The sequence below is a fragment of the Haliotis cracherodii genome, unplaced genomic scaffold (genome assembly GCF_022045235.1).
Source record: "Haliotis cracherodii isolate W230 unplaced genomic scaffold, xgHalCrac1.p SCAF_25, whole genome shotgun sequence".
Lineage (NCBI taxonomy): Eukaryota > Metazoa > Mollusca > Gastropoda > Lepetellida > Haliotidae > Haliotis > Haliotis cracherodii.
The window spans coordinates 3,265,419-3,281,279 of NW_027266281.1; the positions used below are offsets into that span (position 1 = coordinate 3,265,419).

Genomic DNA, 15,861 nt, shown 5'->3' on the forward strand with positions numbered 1-15,861 from the left:
TCAGCATCGATCCACCCTGTCTGGGTGCGATGACACAGCATCAACAAAATCCCAGTGTCGGACCACCTGATCCATTGAGTCGCCTTTTACATCAAGCATGGGTTGCTCCTAGGGCTGGGACGGGTAACTCGGGTACTCAGGTCGGTCCTGAGTAGGACCCAGGTACCCACAGGACTACCCGGACCCATGGTTAGTCACCTGATATACTGCCTAATGACATTAACAAAAAACCTCCATGGTTACATTACAAATATGTTCACATTTCCTTCTGAATAAGCAAGTATTTGTTCTGACATTCATATGTTCAAGTTCGGATAAAGTATCAATCAACTTCAGTGTATGCATGATCAGATCGTTTTATACGTGTATCTAAATAGGTCTTGATAGGGCTGCGGCAAAACAATTCCCATATGGACCCTTTCTGCCCAACTCTTGAGACCTACAGCAGTTACCATGGTAATAGGGTGGCGGGTACCATGGTAATAGGGTGTTGGGCACCCGGGTAGTAAATTTGGACCCATCCAAGCCCAAGTCGCTCCAGTTTTTGCGTGACCAAAATCCCCACAGGGGAAACATGCCAAGTACATGGATCAAGTCTTGTTCACAGAAGGGGTGTTTCACAGCTATAGTGTCTTCGGACTGACGAGTGAATGCTAAAATCACAAAGACTACCCCGCTACAGTTTTGAAGCCCGCCATGAACACTGACCTTGTTTCCTTCTCGGAGGGAGTTTCACAGCTGCTGGCGATGCTCGAGTCTTCCGACTCCAGGGAGTTGAAACTTTTACAGTTACTTTCTCGTAACCGGCGTTCCTCCCACTGCGCCCGCCCCTCGTCCGCCGCACGTCGCTTCAGCTCCTCAATACGCTTACGTTCCTGGTCAATTATCATGTTCCCTGCAGAATAACAAGAACACGTTCCTGAAATAAGCTGAGAGCAATTTGACAATAATATAGTTACAGACTTTTGGAAATTATCCAAATTTTTCAAATGTCAGACATATTTCATTTAAAACCTTGTTCTCAAATTTACAATACCCGCTGTGTTCTGCGAAAGTGGAATATTTTGCAGAAATACCGTATTTGACGTAATAAGCGCCCAGGGAGCTCTCAAAATTAGAAATAGGGGCTCTTATTGGAATATTATTTTGGTGAAAAAATTTCGTGGTTTATGCTGACAGCCTTAAATATTTATATACGACATATATATTTTCAGGATTTAATTGCCCATAATTAAACGTGCATATAACACACGAGTGCGTATTATACACAAATAAATAAGTCTTGTGTACATTGATCCAACGGAAGGGTGCTAATTGGGTTTGTTCACTAGCCAATATATTAGTAAATATTGCCGTGGGTGCTTATTAGAGCGGGGCGCTTATTACGTCGAATACGGTATCCACTTGATGCAGAAATGTACCTATGTTTCAGAAAATCACTTTTTGTGCAAGGGGTACCTGTATTCTCAGACATATATGCATGGACACAACAAGAATGGACGCTGCAAAATTTTAACATGTGAATCAAAATCTGGTCTTAAACGTATAAAAGTTGAAAAAGTTTACTGAAATGAAGGCATTATTTGAATTATGCCTTGTATGACAGCGGGTCTGTAAACAAAGTCTGGACTGTCAATTCAGTGATCGACATCATGAGCATCGATCCACACAATTGAGATACGATGACATGCATTAACCAAGTCAGTAAGTCTGACCACCCGATCCAGTTAGTCGCCTCTTACGACAACCACGGGTGGCTTGGGACCAGCATTCCTTCCCAGAAGCCCCTTGGGATACAGCAAGATCTAACATACATCGAAAATATTCTGCAATTTAGATTATCCACCACAGATTTGAGCCTATCAAATAAACTCTTGGTTTTTTCATTGTTGTAAAGCGACATGAAAAGAAAGAAGTTTTTGGTCAAAGATGTGCACAGCACATAAGACATCAATTAATAAAATCAAGCGATTAATTAATGAATAAATGAACAAACAAAGAATATAGAACTACAGTAAGGAAACACTGAGTCTGCCGATTCAGCATTCTCAAGCCATCATTGATCTCGATGCTCAAGATAGGTCTTGAAGAGTTATCCCCCTTTACTTCTGTAAGCACAATTACATGGTTATGACTTTACCTTGCATTGACGCTTGTGGATATTTGATTCAGTGTTCAAGATAAGGTTTGGAACCATTCAGCATTTACTCCCATGTGATTATTCTGAGTATTCAAGTTTCATCTTTGACACTTATGTATGGGTCCTGTCTACCGGGTATTATTCTAATCAAGTGAATGGACCTGTTGACTTCTAATTTGAAGCGGTTCCTGTTCTTCCAAAGTGTGTCACATGTCACAAACTCACACCAACCTTAAGATAAGGTTTGTGAGGTGAACTGAAATGGGGCTTAACGTCCCGTCCAAGATTATTGCACTTATATAGCGACGTGTATGCACGTGTATGTGTGTGTGTGTGGCTGCTTGTACTAGTCCTGATGTCGATTTATAGTGCTAGCTCACTGAGATATCATGCAGCAGTTTAACATGAATACCCAACTTAGACACAGTATACTGACTCCGAGCCGACCAGTCCTTGTTTCAGCCCCTTAATGCCGAGCGCCAGACAGGGTAACAACAAGTACCATCTTTTAACGTCTTTTGGTATGACGCGGCTGGGGATCGAACCCCAGACCTTCCGCTCTCTGGGAGGACGCTCTACCACTAGACCACGGAGGCAGTCGATAAGGTTTGTGAGATGTCAGAGTTTCAGATAGCTCTCGGTCACCGGTCATTGATCGATAAAATTACAAATTGACTGATTGTTTGATTAACTGAGATGCTAGTTAAACTTAAAGCGTCATACGTGTCATAATTTCATAAAAGAAAAGTAAACAGTAACAATTAGTCCTACTTATGTCGATATGATAGAACAATGCACATCAAAAATCGTAATTAAAGCTCTGAGCAGTGCGTGTCTTTGCATCCTACTTTCCGTATCACAGGGAAACACTGTCAGGAGCTAGAGTCATCTAGTCAAGCGCTTTTCTTATCGCGATGTTCATTGGCCAGATTGTATACATTTATCCAATCACGAACAGTCTTGCATTGATTTGTTGTTATGCTTCGTCTTTTTTAAACTTTCTGACTTAATGACTTTTGCTATTGACTTAGTACATTTCTCGGGTCCAAGTCATTGACCTAAATACAGATTTTTGAGTCAAAATCTCTGCACTTTAGTGGATTATTCTGCAGTGGAATTTATGTATGTGATGCCTGCATTTCATTGGAAAATACTTGCATTCTACCTAAAAAGTCTCCATTGGGTACTTGGGGATCTAAAAGAATTGTGACTCATATTGTATGAAAGCACAAAATTATTCAGTTGATGGTGAATATATTTGCATATTTTATGCAGATATTCAAATCACTTGATTTCAAAAGAGCTTACCTTGTTGTTCCAAGAAAAGAGATCGGTTTCTTTCAATATCTTCCAATGTTGCCGACTTCTTTCGTTCGTGATCTACAGGAATGTCACTTCGAGACAACTTCCTCACTGGACTCTCAAGGTAGTCCCTCCGTCGGAATGAAGTCTCCTGGAAACACAAAACCACTATATTCCAATCATCTGTAGACACGAAATTGATTATTTGTATGCAAATGTCAGGAATATTTTCAAATGATGAAACCAAGAAATGTTTAAAATGTACTTGCTTAAAACGTGTGCACATTACAGAGAACCTAAGTACAAGAATGACACAATATTCAATCATGATGGCTTCAAGAACAGCTTTTCTTTGTGGATATCAAAATGAATATCAGCATTAAGGTTAATTTAGTTCAAAAACTATTTCGGAATTCTTTTGAACTAATTCCAATGAAATTATATATACCATATTTGACGTAATAAGCGCCCCGCTCTAATAAGCGCCCACAGCGATTATTGCTAACTTATTGGCTAGTTAACAATCCCAATTAACACCCCTTCCGATTGATCAATGTACACAAGACTTATTTATTCGCGTAAAATATGCATTCGTGTGTTATATGCACCCTTAATTATGGGCAATTAAATTTTGGAAAAATATATCTGTTGTACATAAATATTTCAGGCTGTCAGCATAAACCGAGAAATTTATCTTTCAACTCTGTTTTTTCCACCAAAATAATATTCTAATAAGAGCCCCCTATTTCTATTTCACACACACACACACACACACACACACACACACACACACACACACACACACACACACACACGTCCTTAAATGTACTTATATTTGCCCTCTGCCTTATCGCATTCATTCACCTGATGAAGGAGTAAGCATATACTCCGAAACGTTGTGTTCCTCATAATAAAGAAGTTGACATCCATATATTCTCTTCCTTATTTGTTCGTCACGATATGGCTGAAATACTGCCGATGTGACGTTAAATCTTAACTCACTCACCCAATTCCTTATGTGTAAATGCCTTTCAAAGACTTAATATCCATCATGTTGAGGACTTGTCTTTTAAGTCTATAACATTTGGAAACGACAGAAAAGGTATTTTTTCACAGTTGTTGATGAAGCCACTATGACAATTGAATTTATCAACAAACAATTTTCTCAATATATGACATGTTTTTAACAAAACTTGAAAGCAAAAGCACTACTAACATGAAAACCTTTTGAATACTGTGCCATGAAATGTCTGCACATTGCAGGCCGACAACCATGACATGCATCAACATGGATAGCTGAACCAGAGACTACAGTACACTCATGCAGGAAATAAATAAAACAGAATTCTAGTTTAGCATTCCTACTGACCCAGTCTACGGAGATTTCACAACAATCATTGCCATATTTGCAGTTCACATAATCCATTCTCACAGCGAGTAAGCAGATCGTAAAACTTCGTCCTTTTTAATGCCTAAATCCAACACTTAGAAAGATGTGTGTGTTTGTTCTTCAATATACTCAGCAATATTGCAGCCATATGAGTGAGTGAGTGAGTATGGTTTTACGCCCCTTTTAGCAATATTCCAGCAATATCATGGCGGGGGACACCAGAAATGGGCTTCACACATTGTACCCATGTCGGGAATCGAATCTGGGTCTTCGGCGTGACAAGCGAACGCTTTAACCACCACGCCACCCGACCGCCCCTGCAGCCATATGAAGGCGGTCTGTACATAATCGAATCAGGACAAATCAATCCAATGATTGACATCATGAGCATCGATCCACGTAATTGCGATATGATTACCCGCAATGAACCTTATTACTAAGCCTGACCACCATTTAGGAAGACGAGTGTGTATTTGTTTTTTAACACATTTAAAATTATTGCAGCCATATGAAGGCGGTCTGTACATAATCGAATCTGGACAAGACAATCCAGTGATTGACATCATGAGCATCGATCCACGCAATTGCCGAGCCCGACCACCAGATCTATTTAGTCCCCTCGTACAACAAACACGGGTTGCAGGGACTCGTCCAGAATCCCCACGGGGTCGGAGATGCTTAATCAGAGATTTGTTTCACTTCACAGAGTAAGTGAGTGAATGTTGCCTTATACCATCAACAATATTCCTGCTACTGAATGGCAGTTTGTAAATAAATAATCATTTTAAGAAAACCTGTCCGGAAACTAGGACACATGTCGCCATGCTAAGTGAGTGAGTGAGTGAGTGAGAGTGAATATAGTTTTACGCCGCTTTTAGAAATATTCCAGCAATATCACGGCGGGGGACACCAGAAATGGGCTTTACACATTGTACCCATGTGAGGAATTGAACCCGGGTCTTTGGTGTGACAAGCAAACGCTTTAACCACTTGACAACCCCAGATTTTGTTTGTTGTTAAATGCTGCATTCAGCAATATTCCAGCTGTATGACGGCAGTCTGTAAATAATCGAGTCTGGACCAGACAATCCAGTGATTGACCTCATGATCGTTGATACACGCAATTGGGATCGATGATATCCATCAACCAACTCAGCGAGCCTGACCACGTGCACCAGATCCCGTTAGTCGCCTCTTACGACAAGCATAGTCACCTTTTACGGCAAGCATGGGTTGCTGAAGACCTATTCTACCCCGGATGTTCACGTGATACCGTGTGCCGTGTTCGTTGTAAATGAAATGTGCATAGATGAGGTGAAGGGTCTCAAAGTTCAAACAAAAATCATTAGCCGAAAATATATAGGTACATTCAAAACATTCTTTCAATTGATCAAAATTTTACGTACACATTATTTTTTTTAAAGACTTTCTTCAAAATCATAAAGTTTAAAATCTTTCCCATGAAATCAAATTGTTGAAAGCATTTTCAGACAGATGACAGCAGAGTGCCATTTTTTATACTGAGGCAAGAATTTTTTACATATGTTGGTTTAAAGATCAACGGCCCGGAGTCAAAACGCCACAAGCAGAACAAAAAATATGAAATAATTTATGAGCAACCGCTGTCGTCGTGGAGGAAATAAACAACTGTTTACTGCTTTAGAATGGTCTCTGGACATCATAGTAAACACTTTATAAACAGCAGGGAGCAAGGGTTCCTAAACTAACAGCCAGACATATTCCCATGTTTTTCCCAGGGTATTATGTCCATTTTCCATGATTATATCAATAAAAAATCACAAAATTAATAAAAATCTTTGGAAAGCATTAACTCAGAACAAGGAAAACAGATGATGGTTGAGTTTGTTTTTTCCTCTCACTGACAGTAAACATCATAAAAAAATACCGATATAACAATATTACTTTGCCAGGACGTTCCATGACTTTATAATGATTTTCTATTTTCCAAATAAGTTGGTCGAAATTAAATGCATAATAATTTCCAATAACCAAAATAGTACTGCTACTGAAAGAAAAAAAGAAAAAAAATTTATATGGCAAGATACCGAAAAATAGTTGATTGTAATTTGTGTCGCAGTACAGGCTTTTCTACATACCATTAACAATTTCTGCTTTTTGCAGAGATTTCTTATGAATATGGAAAGTGTTTTGTCACTTTTATTTACGAAGAGTGGTAATAAAATCTCAGGGTTATTTCATTTCACCTTATTGTAAAAGAGAGTCGACCCAAAATCATTTCATCAAAAGCCATTTTTTCCCTTTTCTAATTTCATTTTTGTTGTTGGTCAGTCTGATAAAACCAATTAGATAAACATACAAGGCTTTAGCAAATACTGAGTTACACAATTTAATACTATTTTTTATTCAAATCCAAGCTAATAATTGCCCCAAAAGTCATAAACCATAAAATAAAAAAAATGGCTTTGAGACCCCTGTTATGACAACAAACATGGTGGCCAGTGTTTCCATGGTGACATGGTATACCTCCAGGTCTAGATCTGATAAGAAGGCACTAGAGTCCCCTGAATCGTCTGGATCAGGCAACGACAGCGAATGACACAGTGCCTGAATCTGTAGGTCAACCTCTGTCACTTTTGCTTTCTCCTGAAAATCAAATTTCTTCATTACCATGGTTACGGGATAATATCAAAATCACATATGACTTTTATGTCAGCAGTCACCGGCTGAAAAACAATCTGAATTTTGAAGTTTGGTCAAATTAAATGAAAATGAAAACAGAAATAAATAAAAATAAAATGAAAAAAATAATAATTTAGCACAAGCCACTGATTTCACAAGGACACGAATGAAGCAAACACTGAATTAAAAAAATGAATCGGTGCTAAGAAGACGTCTAACAATCCAAAGAAAAGAAGAAAAAATATTACCACACAAAAGCAAAAAATGTTGATGCAGACAAAAATTACATGCAAGCTGCCACAGGTGCTGACTGAGTGCACACAAGTATCCTTGACACGACACTTGTAACAAAATGCAACGAAATACAGGAGTGAGCGCATGTTGTTTTATGCCACTATCAGCCCTTTTGCACCTATAGTACACCAACATCGATTGGTTGGTTTGTTGTTTAACGCCGCACTCAGCAATATTCCAGCTATAAGACGGCGGTCTGTAAATAATCAAGCCTGGACCAGACAATCCAGTGATTAATATCATGAGCATGGATCCACGCAATTGGGATCGATGACATCCAGCAACCAACTCAGCGAGCCTGACCACCTGATCCCGTTAGTCGCCTTGTATGACAAGCATAGTTGCCTTTTACGGCAAGCATGGGTTGCTGAAGACCTATTCTACCCCGGATCTTGTCATTGCATTGGGAACAAGGGCCTATTCTTCGCCCGAATCCCTATGCAGACATATATACAGTTCGTAGATGATCAGTCTCTTTATATCATCTGTACGATAAGTTTAACTTCTTTCACAAACACACTGTTGTTTAACACCAAACTCTGATGGACCAATCCATACAGTGAGCTCTTACAACCAGCACAGGTTCTAAGCACTTACGGGGGCATGGGTGGCCCAGTCGTCTAAGGCGCCGCGATTCGCTGTGCAGAGTTGCGTCCCTTGGGCACGCCAGAAACCTATGATTGTGGGTTCGAATCCCGGTTCGCCCCGATTATGTTTCTAGGTTTGTCAGCACCATACCCGTGCTCGTGGGTTTCACCGAAGTGGTAAACGTCTGAGACCTGCATCACTTCGGGCTTTCCTCCCACATGAAGCTGACACGCCGTGATATAACTGGAATACTGTCAAAAGCGGCGTTAAACCCAACTCACTCACTCACTCACTCTAAGCACTTACTCTAACTAGGAATTCCCCTGGGACTGACTGACTCCCCGTGGGACCCCATTGATTCCAGTAAGAAAGTACATGTACATCGTTTGTTTGTGTATAAAGTTTAGGAGTTAACATGCTTCTCCGCTGTTCCTCAGTCCACCTATCCCGTCCTACCTTTCTGAACAGGTCGACCAGCTGGAGGCGATCTTTCTCCAGCCCCTCAAGGTCGTTCTTGACCACCCGGATCATGTCCTTCTGTTGAAGGTCAATCTCTTGGAGTCGTTCCTGAAACCAATTTGTATGGATTGAAATTTGAACATGACCTCTAACAGTGTTATTGTGGCCACTGCAATACTGATATTGTTGAAGGTCAATCTCTTGGAGTCGTTCCTGAAACCAATGCGTACAGATTGAAACTTGACCTCTAACAGTGTTATTGTGGCCACTGCAATACTGATATTGTTGAAGGTCAATCTCTTGGAGTCGTTCCTGAAACCAATGCGTACAGATTGAAACTTGACCTCTAACAGTGTTATTGTGGCCTCTCCAATACTGACAATTCGCATTTATTAATCCTGTAATTTATTTTTTTAAAAGTTCACCAAGCTGGTACATGTTAAATATGTCTTCTTATAATATATCCCATCACCTATAAAATTCCTGAATGTATTAATGATTATTTTGCTTAAAAAGGAAGGTTTGTGCCCACCACTGAAGCCTTGTATGTTGATGGCGTGTCTTTGGACACAATGAAGTCAATGAACTTGAGCCTGACTTACCTCCCTTGCCTTGTATTTCTTCAGGAGAACGTTCTTATCCTGCACCACCTGGTCATTGAGGTGCTCCTTCTGTTCTTCAAACCGACTCTCCCTCTGTGGGAAAAAGCCAAAAATTCAATTTTCTTTGTTGTCTAAATTTAATAAGATAATTTTTAAAACTGGTCCCTCCTTTTTTCAGTATTAGAAATACAACTTTTAACAATCCGGTAACACATTTGCCAGGTTTATGCAACTCGAAATTTACAAAATGAGCAATATTCCATTTACATCAGAACCAGGGTACTGAACTGGCATTGAACACTGTACCCATTCTTCAGGTCAGGGCAACTCACCTCACTACTGAGGCAGGTCAGGGAAACTCACCTCACACAGATGGGGCAGGTCAGGCAACTTACCTCACTACTGAGGCAGGTCAGGGCAACTCACCTCACACCGATGGGGCAGGTCAGGGCAACTCACCTCACACCCATGGGGCAGGTCAGAGCAACTCACCTCACTATTGAGGCAGGTCAGGGCAACTCACCTCACACCATTGGGGCAGGTCAGGGCAACTCACCTCACACCGATGGGGTAGGTCAGGGCAACTCACATCACATCGATGGGGCAGGTCAGGGCAACTCACATCACACCGTTGGGGCAGGTCAGGGCAACTCACATCACACCATTGGGGCAGGTCAGGGCAACTCACTTCACTACTGAGGCAGGTCAGGCCAACTCACCTCACACCGATGGGGCAGGTCAGAGCAACTCACCTCACACCGATGGGGCAGGCCAGAGCAACTCACATCACACCGTTGGGGCAGGTCAGGGCAACTCACCTCACACCGATGGGCAGGTCAGGTCAGGGCAACTCACCTCACACCGATGGGGCAGGTCAGAGCAACTCACCTCACACCGTTGGGGCAGGTCAGGGCAACTCACATCACACCGTTGGGGCAGGTCAGGGCAACTCACATCACACCGATGGGGCTGCTCAGGGCAACTCACCTCACTACTGAGGCAGGTCAGGGCAACTCACCTCACTACTGAGTGAGTGAGTGAGTGAGTGAGTTTGGTTTAACGCCGCTTTTAACAATATTCCAGCTATATCACGGCGTGTCAGCTTAATGTGGGAGGAAAGCCCGAAGTGATGCAGGTCTCAGACGTTTACCACTTCTGTGAAACCCACGAGCACGGGTATGTCACCTCACTACTGAGGCAGGTCAGGGCAACTCACATCACACCGATGGGCAGGTCAGGTCAGGGCTCAACTCAGCTAACACAAATTCTCAGCTCACACAAATGGCTGGAACTCCAGGTCAGGGCAACTCACCTCAAACTGCTGGAACTCCAGGTCATCGTAGATCCTGCGCTGGTTGTCGAGGACCTCCTGCTCCAGCTGGTACTTCTCCTGCAGCGTCTCCGCCTCCTCCTCCTCCTCCTCCGCCGCCGCCTCACAACTCTCCAGCTGCTGCTCTGTCTCGTAGTGTCGCTGCTCCAGCTCTCGTAGCTTCCCTCGCTCCTGTTCCAGGATCTGCAGCTCCTGGAGACCAGAGTGAGTGAGTGAGTGAGTGAGTGAGTACAACACTACATCATGGCGAGCCCAAACTGCAGCCATTTTTACATCATGACTATTTGGTGAAACCCATGATGAGGACATAGTGCTGACACACTTCTACATCACTATTATAGGATATTGTGAGCAACAATCCTCGTCGTCGGGGCATGTGAAATCACGATCAACCAAGTCAGAGAGTCTGTTTACCCGATCCAATAAATTGTCTCTTACGACCAGTGTAGGTTGCTAGGGACCAGGAATCCCTTCAGGTCCACAATTATAGGATCCTGGCACACCTAAGGGACACAAATCTGTTTTGTGGATTGAGCCTGAGTTGACTGGCCCTCGTTTCACGCACATCCACAGCCATGTTGCCTACTGACGATAATGTAAATGAATATATTAATGTTACTCCTTAATAGGCACGAGAAACACCCCTTGTATATCTGATGAGAGCCATGCACATATCAGATACTATACCAGTATAGGATCATTCATATAAGTTATGAGACACTATGCTAATGTTACACACATTCAGGACTAAAAAAGGTTTGACTATACATTCCTAACAACTACCACTGGAGATGAGTAGATAATATAATACATTCCTAACAACTACCACTGGAGATGAGTAGATAATATAATACATTCCTAACAACTACCACTGGAGATGAGTAGATAATATAATACATTCCTAACAACTACCACTGGAGATGAGTAGATAATATAATACATTCCTAACAACTACCACTGGAGATGAGTAGATAATATAATACATTCCTAACAACTACCACTGGAGACAAGTAGATAATATAATACATTCCTAACAACTACCACTGGAGATGAGTAGATAATATAATACATTCCTAACTACCACTGGAGACAAGTAGATAATATAATACATTCCTAACTACCACTGGAGATGAGTAAATAATATAATACATTCCTAACAACTACCACTGGAGACAAGTAGATAATATAATACATTCCTAACTACCACTGGAGATGAGTAAATAATATAATACATTCCTAACAACTACCACTGGAGATGAGTAGATAATATGATACATTCCTAACAACTACCACTGGAGACAAGTAGATAATATAATACATTCCTAACTACCACTGGAGATGAGTAGATAATATAATACATTCCTAACTACCACTGGAGATGAGTAGATAATATAAAACATTCCTAACAACTACCACTGGAGACGAGTAGATAATATAATACATTCCTAACAACTACCACTGGAGACAAGTAGATAATATAATACATTCCTAACTACCACTGGAGATGAGTAAATAATATAATACATTCCTAACAACTACCACTGGAGACAAGTAGATAATATAATACATTCCTAACTACCACTGGAGATGAGTAAATAATATAATACATTCCTAACAACTACCACTGGAGATGAGTAGATAATATAATACATTCCTAACTACCACTGGAGATGAGTAGATAATATAATACATTCCTAACTACCACTGGAGATGAGTAGATAATATAATACATTCCTAACTACCACTGGAGATGAGTAGATAATATAATACATTCCTAACTACCACTGGAGATGAGTAGATAATATAAAACATTCCTAACAACTACCACTGGAGACGAGTAGATAATATAATACATTCCTAACAACTACCACTGGAGACAAGTAGATAATATAATACATTCCTAACAACTACCACTGGAGATGAGTAGATAATATAATACATTCCTAACTACCACTGGAGACGAGTAGATAATATAATACATTCCTAACAACTACCACTGGAGATGAGTAGATAATATAATACATTCCTAACAACTTCCACTGGAGATGAGTAGATAATATGATACATTCCTAACAACTACCGCTGGAGATGAGTAGATAATATGATACATTCCTAACAACTACCACTGGAGATGAGTAGATAATATAATACATTCCTAACAACTTCCACTGGAGATGAGTAGATAATATGATACATTCCTAACAACTACCACTGGAGACAAGTAGATAATATAATACATTCCTAACAACTACCACTGGAGATGAGTAGATAATATGATACATTCCTAACAACTACCACTGGAGATGAGTAGATAATATGATACATTCCTAACAACTACCACTGGAGATGAGTAGATAATATAATACATTCCTAACAACTACCACTGGAGATGAGTAGATAATATAATACATTCCAAACAACTACCACTGGAGACGAGTAGATAATATAATACATTCCTAACAACTACCACTGGAGATGAGTAGATAATATAATACATTCCTAACTACCACTGGAGATGAGTAGATAATATAATACATTCCTAACACCTACCACTGGAGATGAGTAGATACTATAATACATTCCTAACAACTACCACTGGAGACGAGTAGATAATATAATACATTCCTAACTACCACTGGAGACGAGTAGATAATATAATACATTCCTAACTACCACTGGAGACAAGTAGATAATATAATACATTCCTAACTACCACTGGAGATGAGTAGATAATATAAAACATTCCTAACAACTACCACTGGAGATGAGTAGATAATATAATACATTCCTAACAACTACCACTGGAGATGAGTAGATAATATGATACATTCCTAACAACTACCACTGGAGATGAGTAGATAATATAATACATTCCTAACAACTACCACAGGAGATGAGTAGATAATATGATACATTCCTAACAACTACCACTGGAGATGAGTAGATAATATGATACATTCCTAACAACTACCACCAGAGATGAGTAGATAATATAATACATTCCTAACAACTACCACTGGAGATGAGTAGATAATATGATACATTCCTAACAACTACCACTGGAGACAGGTAGATAATATAATACATTCCTAACAACTACCACTGGAGATGAGTAGATAATATAATACATTCCTAACAACTACCACTGGAGACAAGTAGATAATATAATACATTCCTAACAACTACCACTGGAGATGAGTAGATAATATGATACATTCCTAACTACCACTGGAGATGAGTAGATAATATAATACATTCCTAACAACTACCACTGGAGACGAGTAGATAATATAATACATTCCTAACAACTACCACTGGAGATGAGTAGATAATATAATACATTCCTAACAACTACCACTGGAGACGAGTAGATAATATAATACATTCCTAACAACTACCACTGGAGACAAGTAGATAATATAATACATTCCTAACAACTACCACTGGAGACAAGTAGATAATATGATACATTCCTAACTACCACTGGAGACAAGTAGATGATATAATACATTCCTAACAACTACCACTGGAGATAAGTAGATAATATAATACATTCCTAACAACTACCACTGGAGACAAGTAGATAATTTAATACATTCCTAACAACTACCACTGGAGACGAGTAGATAATATAATACATTCCTAACAACTACCACTGGAGACGAGTAGATAATTTAATACATTCCTAACAACTACCACTGGAGACGAGTAGATAATATAATACATTCCTAACAACTACCACTGGAGACGAGTAGATAATATAATACATTCCTAACAACTTCCACTGGAGACGAGTAGATAATATAATACATTCCTAACAACTACCACTGGAGATGAGTAGATAATATGATACATTCCTAACAACTTCCACTGGAGACGAGTAGATAATATAATACATTCCTAACAACTACCACTGGAGATGAGTAGATAATATAATACATTCCTAACAACTACCACTGGAGATGAGTAGATAATATAATACATTCCTAACAACTTCCACTGGAGACGAGTAGATAATATAATACATTCCTAACAACTACCACTGGAGATAAGTAGATAATATAATACATTCCTAACAACTTCCACTGGAGACGAGTAGATAATATAATACATTCCTAACAACTACCACTGGAGACGAGTAGATAATATAATACATTCCTAACAACTACCACTACTACACACACAGTGTTATGTCATGCACAGATACCAGCACAACCAGTACAGCCTCATCAGAATAATTAGTTGTCTGGGAAATAGTTCATGTTTGTTTGAGATACAACTTGTTTCAAATACCACGCCCAGTTTTAATAATATGGGCCTCTTAACATGTGTTTCTTCCTGCAATTGATTACGCTACACATAAACATCAGACACTGGGGTCAGGGGTCAGGGGTCAGAGGGTAGTGTCAACGCCCTGTTCTCTCTAATTAAAATAAGTAACATATTTTATATATTAATCAAACCTGCATTCTCAAGATGTGTATCAAACGACACAAACACAAAAATATGTGTGGTATTTTAGATTTGTATACAAGGGCAGAAATTACTTCGCCTGTACAAATGATCAACAACAGAGCGGCCATCAACTGAAGGGGCAAGATGTCGGACACAACGAAATGTCACTAGTCCTTCCTGAATTTTACTTGTCTCGGACTTACTGCATTCGACATAATAAGCGCCCTGCTCTAATAAGCGCCCACGGCGATATTTACTAATATATTTCCTGGTGAACAATCCCAATTAGCACCCCTTCCGATTGATCAATGTACAAAAGACTTATTTATTCGCGTATAATACGCAATTAAATTCTGGAAAAATATATCTGTCGTATATAAACATGTCAGGCTGTCAGCATAAACCACGAAATTTATCTTTCAAGGCTGTTTTTTTTCCACCAAAAAAATATTCTATTAAAAGCTCCCAATTTCTAATTTTGAGAGCGCCCTGGGCGCTTATTACGTCGAATACGGTATATTCATTCCACACTCAGCAGCATTCCAGCAATATGAAAGCAGCCTGTAAAGAATCGAGTCTGGACCATGAAAACCAGTGATTGATATTGTGAGCAACAATCCCCACTGTCTGAGTACGATGA

General features: G+C 39.9%; 1 protein-coding gene across 8 annotated transcripts in view; it reads right to left on the bottom strand.

Annotated features, from left to right (window-relative positions):
* Positions 1 to 15,861, bottom strand: part of LOC139472802 (pleckstrin homology-like domain family B member 1) — a 177,689-nt gene that overhangs the window by 50,329 nt on the left and 111,499 nt on the right. For 7 of the 8 annotated variants that reach the window (XM_071255276.1, XM_071255272.1, XM_071255270.1 and 4 more), the window contains 6 exons: positions 10,749 to 10,958; positions 9,437 to 9,529; positions 8,832 to 8,942; positions 7,338 to 7,457; positions 3,449 to 3,593; positions 709 to 895 (listed from right to left, as the gene is read on the bottom strand). In XM_071255276.1, coding sequence (XP_071111377.1) covers positions 709 to 895; positions 3,449 to 3,593; positions 7,338 to 7,457; positions 8,832 to 8,942; positions 9,437 to 9,529; positions 10,749 to 10,958 — 866 coding nt within the window. The remainder of the gene's footprint in view (positions 1 to 708; positions 896 to 3,448; positions 3,594 to 7,337; positions 7,458 to 8,831; positions 8,943 to 9,436; positions 9,530 to 10,748; positions 10,959 to 15,861) is intronic. The other variant, XM_071255273.1, reaches the window with a different exon arrangement.